Source organism: Sarcophilus harrisii, chromosome 5 (genome assembly GCF_902635505.1).
Source record: "Sarcophilus harrisii chromosome 5, mSarHar1.11, whole genome shotgun sequence".
NCBI classification, from domain to species: Eukaryota; Metazoa; Chordata; class Mammalia; order Dasyuromorphia; family Dasyuridae; genus Sarcophilus; species Sarcophilus harrisii.
In genome coordinates this window covers 208,558,886-208,576,207 of record NC_045430.1, presented here as the reverse complement: position 1 = coordinate 208,576,207, position 17,322 = coordinate 208,558,886, and the positions used below count along the sequence as shown (strand labels likewise).

At 36.2% G+C, this 17,322-nt stretch overlaps 1 protein-coding gene across 1 annotated transcript in view; it reads left to right on the top strand.

The window, feature by feature from the left end:
* Positions 1-17,322, top strand: part of PTPRN2 (protein tyrosine phosphatase receptor type N2) — a 1,447,381-nt gene that overhangs the window by 1,362,000 nt on the left and 68,059 nt on the right. The window contains exon 16 of the mRNA XM_031937732.1: positions 11,798-11,871. Within this exon, the coding sequence (XP_031793592.1) occupies positions 11,798-11,871 (74 nt within the window). The remainder of the gene's footprint in view (positions 1-11,797; positions 11,872-17,322) is intronic.

Here is a 17,322-nt window from a genome sequence, read left to right as displayed (position 1 = left end):
ATCATTATCCAGAGATCACCCCTGCCCAAATGTCAGAATATGGGTTCAGCCTGGCTTTTATATTCCATTATAAATTCTATTGTTACTTAGGCTATAACTGATGACTGATACTGATGGTTATTTTACCATCTGCCCATTCAATTTTTCATTATAAAGACTTGAAGAGATTCTCTAAAACCTAGCTTCTTACTATGGCTTGCAACCTTATTGATTTCATAACTGAATGTGGGGGTCTAGGAATTATGATTTATTATCAGTAAATATTTGATTTGTATGCCTTTTATATACCTATATACCCAGAGTCATGTAAAAATTTCTCAAGTGAAAAGAGTTTGCAAGTGGGAAAAGTTTAAGAAGCCCTGCTCTAAAACACTTCATTAAACTCTGAGGGTGATTATAAAATCAGTACTTTCCATTCCCAGTTCCATGATCTGTAAAGATCCCTTTTATATTAGAGACTAAGGAAGTGTTAGAATTTTAGATGAATATCCTCCATGCATTCTCTGGTATCCCTGATAACCCCCCCAATCTCATCAGATAGAGTGCTTGTGCCACAAGATTTATGTTTTCTCTTGTTTCAATAACTTCCTCTTTAGTTTAACCATTCCAATAGGTCATATAAAGAATGTGAAGTCCTCTAATTATTATACATCGAATTATTCAAGTTCAAATTTAACTAATATTTATTAAATACTTATGTGCAGAACATGCTAAGCATGTAAAAATTAGCCATAAAATTGTTCCTATCTTTAAAATGCTCATTCTGGGGGAAGGCAAAAGATAGAGGATTCTGGGAGAGGAGAAAGAAGAAAAGGAATGGAATGCAACATGCCTATAGATATGGATGATATTAGGTAGAAGGTGATAGGTCAAAGACAAGACCCATACAAAGTAAGGAAATTGTCTCCCATACTTGTTGCCTTCAACTACTAGTTATTTATTTATATTTTCCCAACTTAGGATGTACTTCTTTGAGATTAACAGCCACATCTTACATTTCCTTCTAGATTGCTTATTGGAGTGTATCTAGTGTTTAGGAACAACTAACACTTTTAGTGTGGGATTTGCCAAGCCCCTTTCAGGGCAGCTAATCCACCTTTGATGTCTATCTGATTCACCCAACTCTCTTCTGTGCTTCCAAGAACCTGTAGTATGAACAGAAGCCAAACTGTTTAGGGAACCGGGTATAGGGTCATTAATCTTAAACCCATTGGTGAGTTAGGAGAAGGTCTGCTCCAAGCATGTGAAGAAGTGTCTGTGTCTATCTGTCTGTCTCTCTCTCTCTCTCAGTCTCTCTTTCCTTCTCTCTCTCTCTTTTTCTCTTTCTCTCTCTCTCTCTCTCTCTCTCTCTCTCTCTCTCTCTCTCTTTCCTTCTCTCTCTCTCTCTTTCCTCTCTCTCTCTTTCTCTCACCTCTCTCTCTCTTCTCTCTCTCTCTCCCTCCTCTCTCTCCCTCCTTTTCTCCCTCCCCCTCTCTCTCTCTCCCCTTTCTCTCTGTGCTCGCTCGCTTTCTCTCTCTTTCTCTCTCCCTCTCTCCTTCCCCCCTTTTCCTCTCCCTTTCCCTTTTCTTCTCCCTCTCCTCTCTTTTCCTTTCTCTTTCTCTCTCCCCTCTCTCTCTCTGCACACTCTCTCTCTCTCTCTCTCTCTTTCTCTCTCTCCTTCTCTCTCTCTCTTTCTCTCACTTCTTTCTCTCTTTCTCTCTCTCTCTCCTCTCTCTCTCCCCTCTCTCTGCTCGCTCTCTCTCTCTCTCTCTCTCTCTCTCTCCTCTCTGTCTCTCTTTCTCTCTGTCTCTCTCTCTTTCACACACACACACACACACACACACACACACACACACACTAGTGCATTAGTGGATGGAAACAGTTGTTTCATTGGTCATGGAGGCAGCTGAAGCAACGATTGTGGAGTGCTTAGAGCTTGGTCAGACATCAAAAACACACAAGGTCATCCACTGCATTCTGAGCCATCTTCTTGACTTTTCTCTTACTATTGAACATCAATAACTAGAAAAGAGAGGCTGATTACTCTGTGCTACTCTGTCTCACTTAAATTCAACTCATGTGCAAGTCAAGCCATCAGCCACCATCCACAGTTTTGCCCCATATAGTGATGTCATTAGTCCTCCTCAAAAATGAAGTATAAACAACAATAACTTCTGTGCTATCAAAACAGTGTTCTGAACCTAGTAATTTTTTTAAAAAGATTTTTTTAACTTTTAAGCATTTTATAATCCTAACACTATAAAAGTTTAAGTTTTCAACTTCACTATTGCCATAAGGATGTTGGTGGCCAGTTCACTTGAGTCAGTTCCATGCTGACATCATAAGACAATGCCTTTATATGTATGGCACAGCTGCCAAAGGACCTGGACGTGAAGTCAGGAGGTATAGGGTCCAGTCCTAGTTCTAATGCTCTCTAGCTGGATGACTTTGGCAAATCCCTTCACTCCACTGTGCTTCAGTGTACTTAACTATAAGACTGGACTAATAGTATTCCTATTGTCTCTTTCCCTCAGTAGTTGTGGAGAAAAGCCTGAAAATTTTAAAGTATTATATAAGTTAGAGCCATTATTACCAAATTAAATCACCTTATTACTGTGCATATGTTCTTTATATCTATAGTATAATGAAAAGATCATTGGTTTTGGTCTCAGAAAAACCTGGATTCAAGTCTTGGCTCTTCCATTTACTTCCTATGGCACGTCCAACCTCTCTGACCCTCAGTTTGTTCATTAATTCAATAAAGATAATAAATCTTTCCTTGTCTAGGGTTGCTGTGAAAAAAGTACAGTGCTAGATTAATATGAACTTATTATCACTAGTACCAATTTACCTATGTGTGCTAACAGGACTAAAAAGGTTAACAGATGAACAGCCACCTTTCTTAAGCTGTCTTTTGGGTGGTGACTGTTGATGTTATTTTTAAGTCCTGTCATTCTTTGCAATTTTCTGTCTCCATCTGCCTAATATCTTTGTTCAAAAGAAACTCTGGAAAGAGCACTGAACTCTGAGTGGGATGCTATGAGTTTCTAGCCTGCCACAGTTGAGTCTGTTTCAAGGTATCCATAAAGTCTACCCTACTTGTGATTGCCATATTTAGTTCATAGCTCAGTAAAATGTCAATTCCTTAAAGACATGGACTATCTCATTTTTTATATTTGTATCTCCAGTGCTTGGCTTACAGTAGCAAGTTAATAAATGATTTTTTTCTTCCTGTTGAGCTCCCACTCCCACATGTGTCTAATCCTGTAAAATTTTGTTGTTACCCAAATGCTGGTGGATTTTTCTATGCTCCAGGAATTCATTGTTAGTCATCCTGCCTAATCATTATTTTTATTGATACATTTTGGTTTTTACATTACACTGATTTCTAATATACCTTCTCCCACCATCACCACTCATCAAACTTTCTTGTAACAGAAACTAAAAAAGAAAAAAAACAGTTCAGCAAAATCATCCAATGTATCAACCTCATCTGACAGCTTATGCAACATTGCACATCCATAGTTCCCACCTCTCCAGTGAAGGGAAGAAAGCGTATTTTCTCATCTCAGATCCAAGCTTAGTCCTAATCATTTACTGTGAATAATTACTTCTTGGTACTGGCGATGAAAGAAGCTGTTCTAGAGACCTTCACTGGTAATGAGAGTTTTTTAACTTCTTAGCATCCTATCTTTTAGTCTCTAACAGAGAAAGAAATGGCATTTTTAACTTGTTTTGCTACTTTGCCTGTTAATATCTAGGTTGTCAGTGTGTAGCATTTTTACTGTAAAGTTCAGAAGATTTTTGGTTCCTTTTTTTTTTCTCACACAAAATTCTTTTGAGAGAATCCAAGAGAACAATTTATACAAAGTTCACAATTATATAAGAGAAAATTACACTTAAGGAAATAAGAACTCTAATCAGGATTTTAATCAATAGGAATTGACATTTTACTGAGCTATGAACTAAATATGGCAATTGGTATAGGATAAGGTATATCCTGTCAGACATGGCCACTGTGTTTATTTATTTTGCTTATTTAACTTAGTTGTGGATTTGTTTGTTTGTTTTAAGGGAGTTGTTGCAGGAGAAATTTATAGTGAGGTATGGAAGTAGGAAAAATATCATTAAAAATGAAAGCTTTTTAAAAAGAACATCAGTAAAAATATATATTTTTTAAATCTCATGGTACCCAAATAACAAATTTGAAAAAACGAACTTCAGGCTAGCTATACAGATGATTTCCTTTATTAAAAGAAAAACTGTTGCCCTAATGAAGGCTAAGAAAATAACTACCTTCTGGAAAGGTATTTCCTCTTCTGCACAGAGTATATTTTCTAAAATTACTTGTTAGCATTCTCAAATCTCTCAAAAGGCCAAGGAAACTGCTTATTGTATCTGTATCTACTTCTGAATTTCATACGCTATCTCACCTTTATTTGATGCTTCACTCTACAAACAATATGAGAGTAAGTTGTTTCCATATTTAGACAAATTGATTATGTCACCCACAATTGATAACCTTTTATCATGGCCAACTTCAGTGCATGTTTCTAAGTAAACTATAGGGAAAAGACAGGAGGTCTTCTGAAATTGGAGAAGCTAACTGTATGAGTCTCTTCTCCAGTGACTATCAATTACTTCCATCAACCAAGTAGAGAGTATTCTAGATGTACCACTAAATAAAGAAAAGCAATTTGTCCATCAGTCAAATTTAAAAAAAATTTTTTGGTTCCTCCCATTGTATGGATTTTTGCCATTGTATGGCACATTTCTGATTTTCAGTAGCAATAATGGCATCACATAAATAATACATCATCCATGTGGTTAAATTTAGAATTCATTGCAAAAGGAATCCTTTCACAGAATTCCAAGCAGCATCTTTATTATTGATATATTAATTTTAGAATGTAAACTCCAATTAACTCATAGTTAACACCCCACAAAATGAATTATAAAGAACCCGAGAAAGTGATTGAGAATTACTATTTTTTAAAAGAAGGGGTGATAAGTTAGTATCCATTTATTTGATCTGAGTTTTTCTTGTTGTTGTTGTTACTATTGAATACCTTCTTTTTTTACATAATTGTACTCATTTTGCATTGTTTTTCTTTTGGCTCTTCTGTCTTCATGTTGCATTACTTCATATAAACAAACTTTTCATATTCTTTATGATGCAGAAATATTCCACTATTCTCATATGCTACTTTTAATTCAGCTTTCTCTAGTTTGGGCATATTGTTTCTTTCTAACTCATTGGTATTACAAACTGTGCTACTAGGAATATTTTGTAGAGATAGGGCTTTACTTTCTATCAATACAAATACAAAACTAGTAGCGGGATTTGGGGATCACAAATTTGACATAATAGGTAGGTAGCCCTTAGATTAAAAAAATCTTAGCCCTAATGATCAGGGTATACTGTGGTCAAGTAACATTTAAAGATGCTCTTATCTTTATTATAAATCAACAACATCATATGGACCTTCTCTTTCCAATAATGCTGGAACCCATGCCTATGAAGGCCCATTCTCCTGCAGAGTACTCTGATGCTTTACTTATAATGCTCTCTAAAGGGATCTATGTTGCAGAACTATATGCTAGATAAGGTCCTTTTTTCTACGTAGAGTAATAAAACCTGCTTGTATAAGAATCAAGATGGATCTGTGGTATGTAGCATAATGTTTGGAGTTTGAAGGCCTGGGTTTGAATCTCACCTGATTTTTTTCTATCTTTAGATCACTAGACAAGTCATTTCCCACTTCTTTCCCCCACTCCCACCTTGCCTTCTTCCTCCTTATTTGTAAAATAGAAGGCTTGTATATCTATGGTCTCTTCTAACTCCAGATCTATGATGTTATTAATGAGTCAAGTTATATTTAGCTAGCACTATAGCTTTAAACAGTACATAGCTTATTTAAGGGATTTAGGATAGGCAGTTCCAGTGGTTCTGTGGAGAAGTAAAAGAAATGTCACTGGCATCTCAATTTTAGCTTTAATTCATTTGGCAAGATATAGTCAGTAAACAGTCAATCAATAAATATTTATTAAGTACCACATATGTGCCAGGCACTGTGCTGAGTGCCGGGAATATAAAAAGAGTCAAAGGTTAGTCTCTGCCTTCAAGGAGCTCACAATCTAATGGAAAAGATGACAAGCAAATATTTACAGACAGGTAATATACAGGATAAATAGGAAATAATTACCAGAAGAAAAATACTAGAATTTAGAGGAGTGGGAAGTGTTTCATGGAGAAGATATGATTTTAGCTGAGACTTAAAGGAAGCCTGTGGGCAGATGTGAGAAAGGAGAGCATTTCAGGCATGGGAGACAGGCAGAGAAAATGTTCCAAGACAGGAGCTATATGTATGTCTTTATATACCTCTGATGTTATATCACAGTTCTTTTTCCAGATCTGATTTCATTAGAAAACTCCCATTAGGAATGCAGATTGGCAACTGCTCTGCAATTTATAGCTTGGAACATTGAGAGGTTTGGTGGATTATCCAAGGCCAAGAGACTATATGATCAGATCTAGTACTCCACAAGTCCCCAATTTAAACAAGAGTGATTATTCAGCACTAAAGGAGGCTGGATTTCAAGCTCCACCACTAATTTTGTGATAAATCATCTCTTGGACATGCAATTTCATCATCTGTAAAATTAGAATAATGATCCCTGCATCATCAACAACTTATGCAAAAAAAAAAACTTTGAAAATTATAAAATTCCACATAAATGGAAGATGTTATTTTTTATATTTTATACATTGTTATGATTGTATATTTTTAAAACCATCTTAAATGTATGGCTACTGAACATGTCTTCAGTTTCCTAATGCCTTATTCTGAGGTCTCCCTTTTTTTCTCTCTTCATAATTCCTTAACTAATCAAGATATTTATTGAGCACATGCTATTTGTAATAAGATATTTGTCTTCATGCAGTGGAGGCTACAACAAAACAATAAAATATGATCTAAGCCCTCTAGGAGTTAACACTGATTGTGAAGACAAGACACATTTGTTTGAAAGATAATTAATAATATAGAGCAATATTAGGAGTATTAAATGAATAAATTGATCATAGACTTAGAGTTAGAAGATATCTCAGTAACCATCTAATCCAAACACACACACACACACACACACACACACACACACACACACACATATTTTACAGATGAGAAAATTAAGGCTCAAAAAGCTTGATTTGTATCCTAGGAATTCAGAGAAGCCCTACTCACCATGTTGTTTGGGGAATTATTGTTGTTTTCCCTGAAATATTTCTATTCCTCCCTCTCTGTGAATTTCTGATTTGGAATTTCATCACAAGGAACTAATTCATCAAGATATTGACTAGAGATGGAAGAGGTGTTGATTTGCACACATGATTTTTGATTTTTTTTTAATGAGGATTCACAAATATACTTATTGAAACAGACTCCTGGTAAACAATTACTAAATCAAGATCTAGCCTCTGTCCCAGAATATTTTCAGTGAGCACCTGAAATTTGTGCATAAAAGGAATGGGAAGAGCTTCCTTACTGAGAACAGGAGGGGACAAAATTCAATAACTCAAGTACAGGATAGGCTTGTATTTATAACCTCAAGAGCTCCAGTTTGATTTTTTTGCCTTGTTCAAATTACTTAATTTATCAATGCTGGCTCTGATTTTTCAGAGATTTTTCCTCTTATTCACTGGTTCTCTTAAAATTTCTATGAAATGAGTAGGGAACCATAGTCTTATTGTAGGCTAAATAAATGAATGAATGGCTGAATCGCAGAAAGCCTAAATGATTTGTCCAAGTGACAGAGCCAGACCAGGAACTAAATAAAGGTTTCTAACTCACAAGCCAGCCTAATGATGTATCCATTAGACCACTAATTCCCAGATCTGGTTTTGTGACACCAGCCTGCCCCTTCTACCTTAACTTCCCTTTTCTCTCTCCCAGAAAATCTCTAATTGTGCTCAAATCCAAAACAAAATATATTCCAATTTTTAAAATAATAAATAAATAAATAAAATATGTAAATAACTAATAAATAAATAACTAAATCTAAATAAATAAATAATTTAAAAGTTAGAGCATGTACCATTTTTTTTTAAAAGATGAGAGTGGTGCCCCAGAATCAGAAAAATAACCACAACTCCTCTTTGAACTCCCTGCCTCAGACAGCATGATCTCAACCAGACAACACTTTAGCAATGCTCTATAGGGCGATTATCGGCATTGTATGAAGGAAAAAAAAAAAAAAAAAAAAAAAAAAAAAAAACCAGAAATCTCAGGCTCAGGTGCAAGTCTCCTTCCTTCTCCTCCCCCAGTAAGGTCACCACAGGGCATTTTCCTTACAATCAGTTTCCCCAACTTACGGGGCAGCTCCTTCATTTCTCCATCAGGGAGTCCAGCTGGCACTCCTCCCCTCCTTCTCCCCCCCCCCAAAAAGCCCAGTAAGGGTGAGAGCTGCTTTCTTTGCTGCCGGTTTGCTTACAAAGCTCTGGGGGCCAGTCTGCCTGTCAGGCCTGCCTCTCCCGGCCTGCCCTTTGTTGACGACGGACCTCAGGAAGGCTTACTCTCTGCAGCCCGAGACCTCACTAAGTACCTATTCAGCTCAACAAGGAGGGGGGAGGCTTGTCTCCAGCCGGCTTTGAGCACATTTAAAATGGGAACTACCTCCCCGAGCCAGGAAATTGCCGAGCTGCAATTCTTTCCCTCCATCCCCTCAATGATGCCCCCCCACCACCATCTTCTCTTTCTATAGTGACCCTGCCCATCATGAAGTTCTCTCAGACAATGAGCAGCAGCCCCCTCGTTGGTACTATCACAAGTGCCTAAAGTTGTCTGTGTTGAAAATATTTATAATGAAGCCGGGCTCCTGTGAGTCCCGGTGAAACAGCCAACAGCCCTGCTCTTTTATGCCAGCCTTCTGTGGAGACCGGAACAATGAGAGCCTGGTGCAGCCCTTGAGAAAAGGGTGCCCACTTCTGAGCAAAATGCAAGCCTGTGGCTTTGATGTGCCCAGACACCCCAGCCACACAAATGGTGTCTGAAAGCCTGAATCTGGGGGCAGTGTTTGGGAACCCGAGGAGCCGCGCTGACCAGTTTGGGTTTTTTTGTTTTCTCCTTCTGGAATATTTTAAACTCCTTTTCCTGGCCAGCTCGGAGTTTCTGTTCCCTTTGTAAGGGGCCAAGGTCATTTAGTCCATGGTATTTTTATATCACTTTTCACATCTAAGTAATCACTTCTTTTATAGTCTAGTAGAATGATTTGGCAGCTCAAATCAACATTGCTTTTAAGACCGTTTCATATCGGAGGATATAAAACTGCATCCGCCGCTATTGGCTTTACCATATTCCTTGCCTCCCATCCATCCCCTCTCCCTGATGAAAAGGGAGCTGAGGAACAACATCATAGGAACATTGATTTATATATCTTGGGGTTTGTTTGTTTTTTCAGCAAGAGGCAGTGGACCTTATGTAGCGGATCTGAATCGGGAGGATGTGTGGACCGAGTCCAGTCATTCACACTACTGGTTTTGGCATCTTGGACAAGTTACCTCATTTCTCCAGGCAATTTTCTAAGATTATAAATTGCAGAGAAAGTGTCAACCTACATTTGGTAGAGTTCCCTCATCCCAGAGTTCTTTGTATCAGTGAAATCAATCACAGTGAAATCTACACTTTTCTTCCCCCATAACATGTCAAATCTAATCTCTGAAACCAGCAGGTAGGTAGGTGGTCTCCAAAGTTTCCCTAGAGGAGTTTGATTATAATAGATTATTCCTTGTGCACCTTAGAAAACTATACAGGCTGTGTGTGCCTGGGCAAGGTACTCATTCTCAATGCCCCCAAGAAACTGTAAAAACCCTAAATTACAGAGGAGCTGTCTATTGCACTGGTGAACAGAGTTTCAATACTTCAAGTTCCCTTCAAAGAAAAACTTCTATCAATTTCTGTATCCTTGAATTTTTTTAGAAAGTCAAGTTTTCTGAAAGACTGAAAGAAAAATCAATTTTTCTCTCTTTTTCTTAAAGTTCCTATAAATTTTCAACCACTCTTTCACAACTAAGTATTTACCCTTGCTGACCCATTTCTCCAGGAAGCCAACAGGCAAAGGAGAGCCCTCCTGTTAAACTACCTTCAGGGCTAAAGGTAAAGGTAAAAATTCACCACCATTGCTAACATTTGATTCTAGAGTCCCCTTCACTCAGGCTGTCTTTATTGTTTAAAAGTCTAAATAAATAAATAAATATGTCTGCATATGACACCAAAAAACCTTTCCCTGAAAAAAAAAAACTACCTTATTAAATGATGTTATGTCAATTTAGAAGAAAATTAAAGATATTTATGGTTTTATAAAAACATAGGAAAGGAGGGAAAGAAAATAATAATTTGGGGTTTATGTTTTCCTTATCAATAGGCAGCTAGGTACTGCAGTAAATTGAAGACTGAGTCCGGAGTCAGGAAAATTGGAATTCAAACCCAACCTCAGGACATTGACTAGCTGTTATTCTGAGCAAATCATATAACTTTTTTTGCCTCAGCTTCCTTATCTGTAAAATGAGCTGGAAAATAAAATAGCTATCGCTTCAGCATCTTTGCCAAATGGGTCACGAAGAGTCAAACACAATTGGAAAAACAACTTAACGCACTTATGTCACCAAATTCATTTTATCTTGCCTAAGCAATCCAGTTTCTCTAACTTTATGTTTACTTCCTTCATGATTTTTCCCTTAAAAATGACAAAATATCAAAAGTCACTTGAAAAAAAAAGTACAGTTTCAAGCTTTCATAGCTTAAAACTGCATTAAGACTCTGGGGACAGACTGGGTATTATAATAGGAATGTCATTAAATATACTGAGGAACCTATTCTTTCTTAAACTGATAGGTATTAATAGGCCATTGATTATATGGATAAGGAATTGCTTTAAACTCTCAGGTAAAATGGCTGGCTACAACATTATGCAAATGTTCTCTGTTTATGGGAAATATATCTTTTTCCCTATTCAATTTCCATCTCTTCTTGATTAAGTCTTCTTCCTTTCCTTTTTAAAGTAAGGTTTCTGTATCCTTTAGGTCACTGCCCTCCATAGTTTACACAATCTTATTAAGTAATAGCCTAAAGTTGGTTGTTTTAAGTTTCATTTGTTTATTAATGATGCTCTAGGTCCTATGTAAAATATGTTCTTTTTTGGGGGGGACACTCCCAGTATGCACATTTTCAATATAATTTGTAACCTGGACACCAAGAGGTTAAATGAACTAGTCTATGGTCAACACAGCTGGCATTTTTCAAAATACTGAAGCCCAAACCTTACTCATGCTAAGGCAACTTTCCAATCACTAGGTCAATCTGGCTCTTCAAATTTGTCGTAATGTATCTATAACTTGAGTGCAAAGGCTGTCCCAATATGAAACATAGGTGAAGACCTAATCACCACACTCACAAACAAAATTTTAAAAATATGATTTACAGGATTCCAAGGAGAAAATGTATGTCCTTTTCCCTTTTCTGCTTTCTTATTCTTCTTTCATCCATTTAAAATAGAAGGAAGACCAGACACAGCACAGGGAGAAGAAGGGCAGGTAACAGAATAAAGATCTCTGTAGAATAACACTTTGGAGAATAATGGAAAAAAAGCATTTGAGGAATATCTCAAAGAATAGAAGTCTGATGTGGAATATACATATATTACCTGAGAAAGGACAGACTCGGCGTTCATTATTAAAGCAGCATAACATGCAGGCAGATGAAAGTACTGAGTGGAAATCTAATGATATCTCTCTCTTTTTTTTCTCCATTGGGTTTGCTTACAGATGATCATTCCAGGGTACTTTTGAAATCTGAAAATAGCCACGACAATTCTGACTACATCAATGCAAGTCCCATTGTAAGTATCTAAACTGATCCTAAGTCAATTCTTGGTCTTTCTTCAGGTAGTATTAATATGGCCAAATCACTAGTATTGTTTTAATTTAGAAAAATAGCCAAAGGTGTCTTTCTCAGACAAATTGAGCCAAAAAATAATAATAATCCTGACCTGCTATTACAGTAGTTTTCTTAAATTTGTAATTATGGCCTGCTCAGATCCTGATCAATGGGCTGGAGCTTCTACCTTGATAAAGGGGTCCAAGGTTTAGCCAATAAAATTATTGGGCAATAAGATCAATGAATGGAATCTATTCAAAGAACCTTTGACTTTAGGGCTGGATTTTCCATTCTTTTAAGGGTCATTTTCTGAGTTGTGTGCCCTCTTTTCCTTTAGGAGAAAAGAGAGACAGAGAGCCTCAGAATGCAAACTCACTTTTTAAAATGGTCTATGACTCCAAGTCAGATTCAGAATTATGGGTTAGTCCTCTTAGTGGAGGAAGTATCTTTTTAAGAAAAAGAGATGGCTTCCTGATTGTGCCCTTATTTGAGGAACCAACACTTAAAATATAGTAAAGATCTCAAGTATTGCCTATATTGGGGGGAGAAATTGAAATGGTAATTTCTCATAAATCATTTGGTCCAGTGCCCCAGCGAATAGAAAGTATTTCTGTCTTCCAGGGATGCCTTACCCACTCACTTCCAATGTGGGTCTCATTCTCTTGACTTTTTTGTTTTCCTTTGTGGACTGGGGGTAAATAGATAAAGTTGAAAAAGGAGCTATCTGACCAATCTTAACAGAATTGGGGGGGATGGAAGGAAAGAAGAAAAGGGTGAAAAGTCAGACTTCAAGGGGTGACTCAGGCAGATTTTTCAAAACTGAATGTGATGAATATGATTGCAGATGAGAAAGGAGATAAGCTGTTATCTATAAGTAAAGAAACTGCCAGAAGACAGGTTTTTAAGAGGGTGTACTTAGTGGCATTTTAAAACTGAAAGCTGAGCTGTGGGAATTTGTTATCTGTATGTCAAGGAAGGGGGAATTTTACTTACTGTGGTTTCCTGCCCCCCTTTAAACATTTTTCTTTAAATTTGGTGTCTCTAGGAAGCAAGATGACAGGGATCTTTCTGAAGATTACAAAGTTAAGTTGAATCAAACACTTACCACTGGAGAGACTAGGAAGAAGAAAGTTCTTGGCCATTTGAGTTAGGAGACTGAGATACAAACTAGGAAGCATTAGGAAGTTACAGAAAGTTTCTCAATCTGCCTGGCAAAATTCACTTAACCAGTAAATTGTTTTAGAATCAAAACAATACTTGTTTCTCTAGAGAAGACTTCTATAACAAAGCCAGAGACTTTGTGAAGGACTTTGGAAGAAAACTTGGTATAGTTTGGTGGGTTTGTCCATTTCAGTATGCTTAAGCCCTAGTATACACACAGTTCATTTTCACAGAATCAGAACTGGGGAAAGAAAGGAGATCTTATGATCCCCAGAAATGTAGACATGTAAATTGACTAATTGTGTACCCTAGGAGAAGTGGAGTCTCATCAACAAATAGGGTACCTGGCCTATATCAGGGGTTCTTACTTGGCACAGTAGAGAGAGCTCTGGACCTTGAGTCAGAAAAAACTGAGTTCAAGTCTGACCTCAAACATTTACTAGCTGTGTGACTCTGGACTTCAATGTTTCTTCATCTATAAAGTGGATATAATAGTAGCATTTACATCATACAGTTGAGGTTCAAAAGGAGGCCCCAAGAAATTGGGGTCACAGACCATTGTCATAAGGGTCTCAAAAGAATTTGCAGGCTTGTACCCATCTCCAAGTCGAGGGGCAAAATGTATTGTGATTGTAACACCAAAATCCAAAAGGATTTAGCAAAGCACAAGGAGAAAGAAGATAAATTGATAGGACAAAGTTAGAGACCAGAGCTTCAAGTTACTTTTCAGTAATTTTATAGCTAACAGATAAGTTTGAGAGATGGTCTATTCACTATTATCTTAGGAACTTGGTTATCATAGAACAGCAGATTATCTATCTGACAGCAATGTTTGTAGAATTATCCTAAGGCCAGAAGACTTCAGAATTGTGGACAGATTGTTAGAATAATAGTACTCTAAGATCACTACTATATTTCCCTTAGAAACTGTACCCTCTTCAATAGGGTTATTGTGAAGATCAAATGAGATTAATATTTGTAAAGCATTTAGCAAGAAGCCTGGCACATAGTAGGTATTTAATAAATGCTTGTTCCTTTCCTCTTCCTTTTCCCCCCTTTCATGAACCCATTCTCAGAATATTTTTAAATGTATAAAATAAAATACATCACTTTACAAAGGAAAGCAACTATATTGAAATAGTTTTAAAAATATATTTTTTGAGTTAATACACCTCAGATTAAGAATCCCTGATCTACGTGGTCTCTGTGGTCTCTTCCTATTCCAAATCCATTTTCCTATATTTTGGCAATTACTATTGTAGAAACACCCACTCCAGAAGGGGAAAAACTGATAATCTGCAATTAAGATTCTCACAGAGTTGCCTGGGACACTTAGAGGATAAAAGATGCTCAGATTCACCCAGCATCAATCAGGTCTTCCTAACTCCAAGATCAGGCTTCTGTCTACTACTTGCTGTCTCTTTGATGCATATGTGTCAGAGATTAAATCATAGTCCTTGGTTCTGAATAACTACATGGAAAAAAAAAAAAACCTGCCTTTATGCAAAAGTCACATGATTAGTTCTTTAGCCTCTATCTCCAACTCCCTCCCCCAACCTATGACTAGAGTGATAAGGATACAGGGTCAATTATTAGAATCAGATAGGAAGAGAGTGAGTGGCAATAGTATCAGGAATAATAATTGCAGGCCAGTGAATTGTTTATGCTAATCTAGAGATCTTATTTAGAGAACTTAATCTGAAACCTGGTTCTCATGAAATTAAAATGTGAATCTAAAAAGAAATCAAGTTATGAGTTAATAATTGAATAATTAGAAAAGTTGGTCAGAGATTTTGCCAAATTAGTTCAACTACTGACTACTTCCCCACCCGAACACACATCCAAATTAGTTTTTAAAGAAGAGAAACTAATTGAATGGTTTTGATTTTTTGCTCCTGGAAAAATATACTACAGTTTTATGTCATTTATGTATGCAATATTCTCATTTTAGGGACACTTAACTAGTTGTTCCCAATTGATACAATGGTATACAATTAGGATTTTTTTAAATTAATCATGGTTTTGAAAAAAATTAGTTCATATATTTACCACTCCATTTTCTTATTTTAATAACTTCATTAATGATCATAATTCCCTAGTGATCTTTTGGTTATTAAGCCTTGTGATATTGATTATAAGAGGCTAGATTTTTTTTTCATTGTGTCAGCTAGGTAAGTGTTAATAACCAATTGTCTGAATTTAAAGAAAAGGTCAGTTTTCCCTTTTTCCCCTTGGAGCCAGAGACATCTCATGAGAGTAGAGTAAAAAAAAATAAATAAATAAAGCAATTATTTTCAAATTTAGAAAGAATTGAATTACATCAATGTATATGTGACTAAGCTGTCTCCAATTTATAGAGCCAGGGGCCCAGCTTCCAGATGTTTGAGGTGTATCCAGCCCTACCTTAAATCTAAATGATAACAATGCTATATGCCAAAAGTAGGCTGCCATCCATATATATGCATATACTCTGAGGGGTATGTTTGTATTTAGTTTGTATGTATATTCTTTCATATAATACTTATCTCAATTTTTGTTAAAATCTAAAGCTGATCTCTTAGTCCCCTAGGCTAGCAACTGTTGGAAACACAGATGATTTCATGGAATGATTTCATGAATTTTAAAAAATTTTATGCTTTGAGCAAACATGCTAGCTTTCTTTCAAATTCTGGGTTGTAAGAATGAGCCAGAGGATACCAACTTTACCTCCTCTCTCTGAAATCACCGAAAGTACAGTGATAATAACTCTGCTACCAGCAATTGAATGAAAAGCTTGCAATTACAGCACAAGGAGACCCTGACTGTGCAGAATAAAACTACGATAATTACATCTGTCATATTTGTACTTAGTCCTCATTAAATTTCAGGGAAATCATCCAGTAGTAAATAATGTGCAATCTTTGCTTTTAAATCAGAGGTCATGAAAGTAAATGGGAATTCTGTTTCCTCTCATAGGGTGTCTAAGAGAAAAACCCATCAACAACATTTAAAAACTCAGCTTGCTTATTATTGAAGACACCAGACTGAAGAATGTCATTAATATGACAGTTTGCTCCAACACAGCATACAAATTTTTTTTTTACCCAAGAACAATTCTAAAATTTTTATGACACTTAAAGGTGAAATTACTTCTTCATTCCCTCATTTATTTGGAGAAAAATTGTTTAAAATTTCAATTTCAAAGTCATTTAACAAATTCAAATTGAGACCAGTTCTCATTAAGATAGAGAGAAAAGTGATGGGTAAGACCTTTTGCGTCTCTTGTAGATTTGTTTCACCAAAAGAGGTTTAAAAAAAAAAAAAAGAATATATACAAAGATATAGCAAGGAACTAACAGTACTCTGCAAACCATAATGCTATGTAAATGTCAGTTATTGTTATCACTATATTCAACTATACTTATGTGTTGATAAGTGAAGCTGACTTAAGTCCCATCTAATTTTTTATATACATTTAAGAAACTATTTTTCCCTTTTGTGGAGATACTAAAATTATGTTGTTGGGAAATTGGAATTAAAGTATAAAAGGAGTATATAGAAAAATGATCATTTTAATTTTTCAATGTGTGTAATAGGAGGGATAATCCTGAAATATTCCATTTCACTTTTATCTATTTGTTGCTCAGTCTTGTCTGACTCTTTGTGACCCATTTTGGGGTTTTCTTGGCAAGGACACTGGAGAATGTTTTAACATTTCTTTCTCCAGTTGATTTTAAAGATGAGGAAACTGAGATAAACAGGGTTTAAGTGACTTGCCCAGGATCACATGTTGACTTCAGATTGGAACTCGTGAGGATTAAGGCTACTTGACTTCAGGTTTAGAATTCTATCTACTGTGTCACATAGATGCCTTTCCCTTTTATTTAAGCTATACTTAATAGAAGCTGGTCATGTAGTGTCTTAAGAATTTATCTTCTTATTTGACATCAACAACCACAACAAAAATACAAATTTCAATCAGAGAGTATTTTCAGATGGTTAATCTGGGTACCACATGTACCTGCTATCCAGAATATGGTCAAAGAAGAAGTAAGAATGATGTACAGTGTTGAGAAAATTATTTCCAAGTCCTCTTCTTAGAAGTTAGAATTTTTCAAATCAAAATCAAACAGTGGGAGAATTTTTGTTAATTGCCATGCTATAGATCTACAGATTTTAACAAAACAACACTAAACCCATGCACTTTACAAAGATTTAAGAATAAATCTTCCTTGAATCCCATTTGATTCTGCCTCTTCTTAGGAATGTGAGC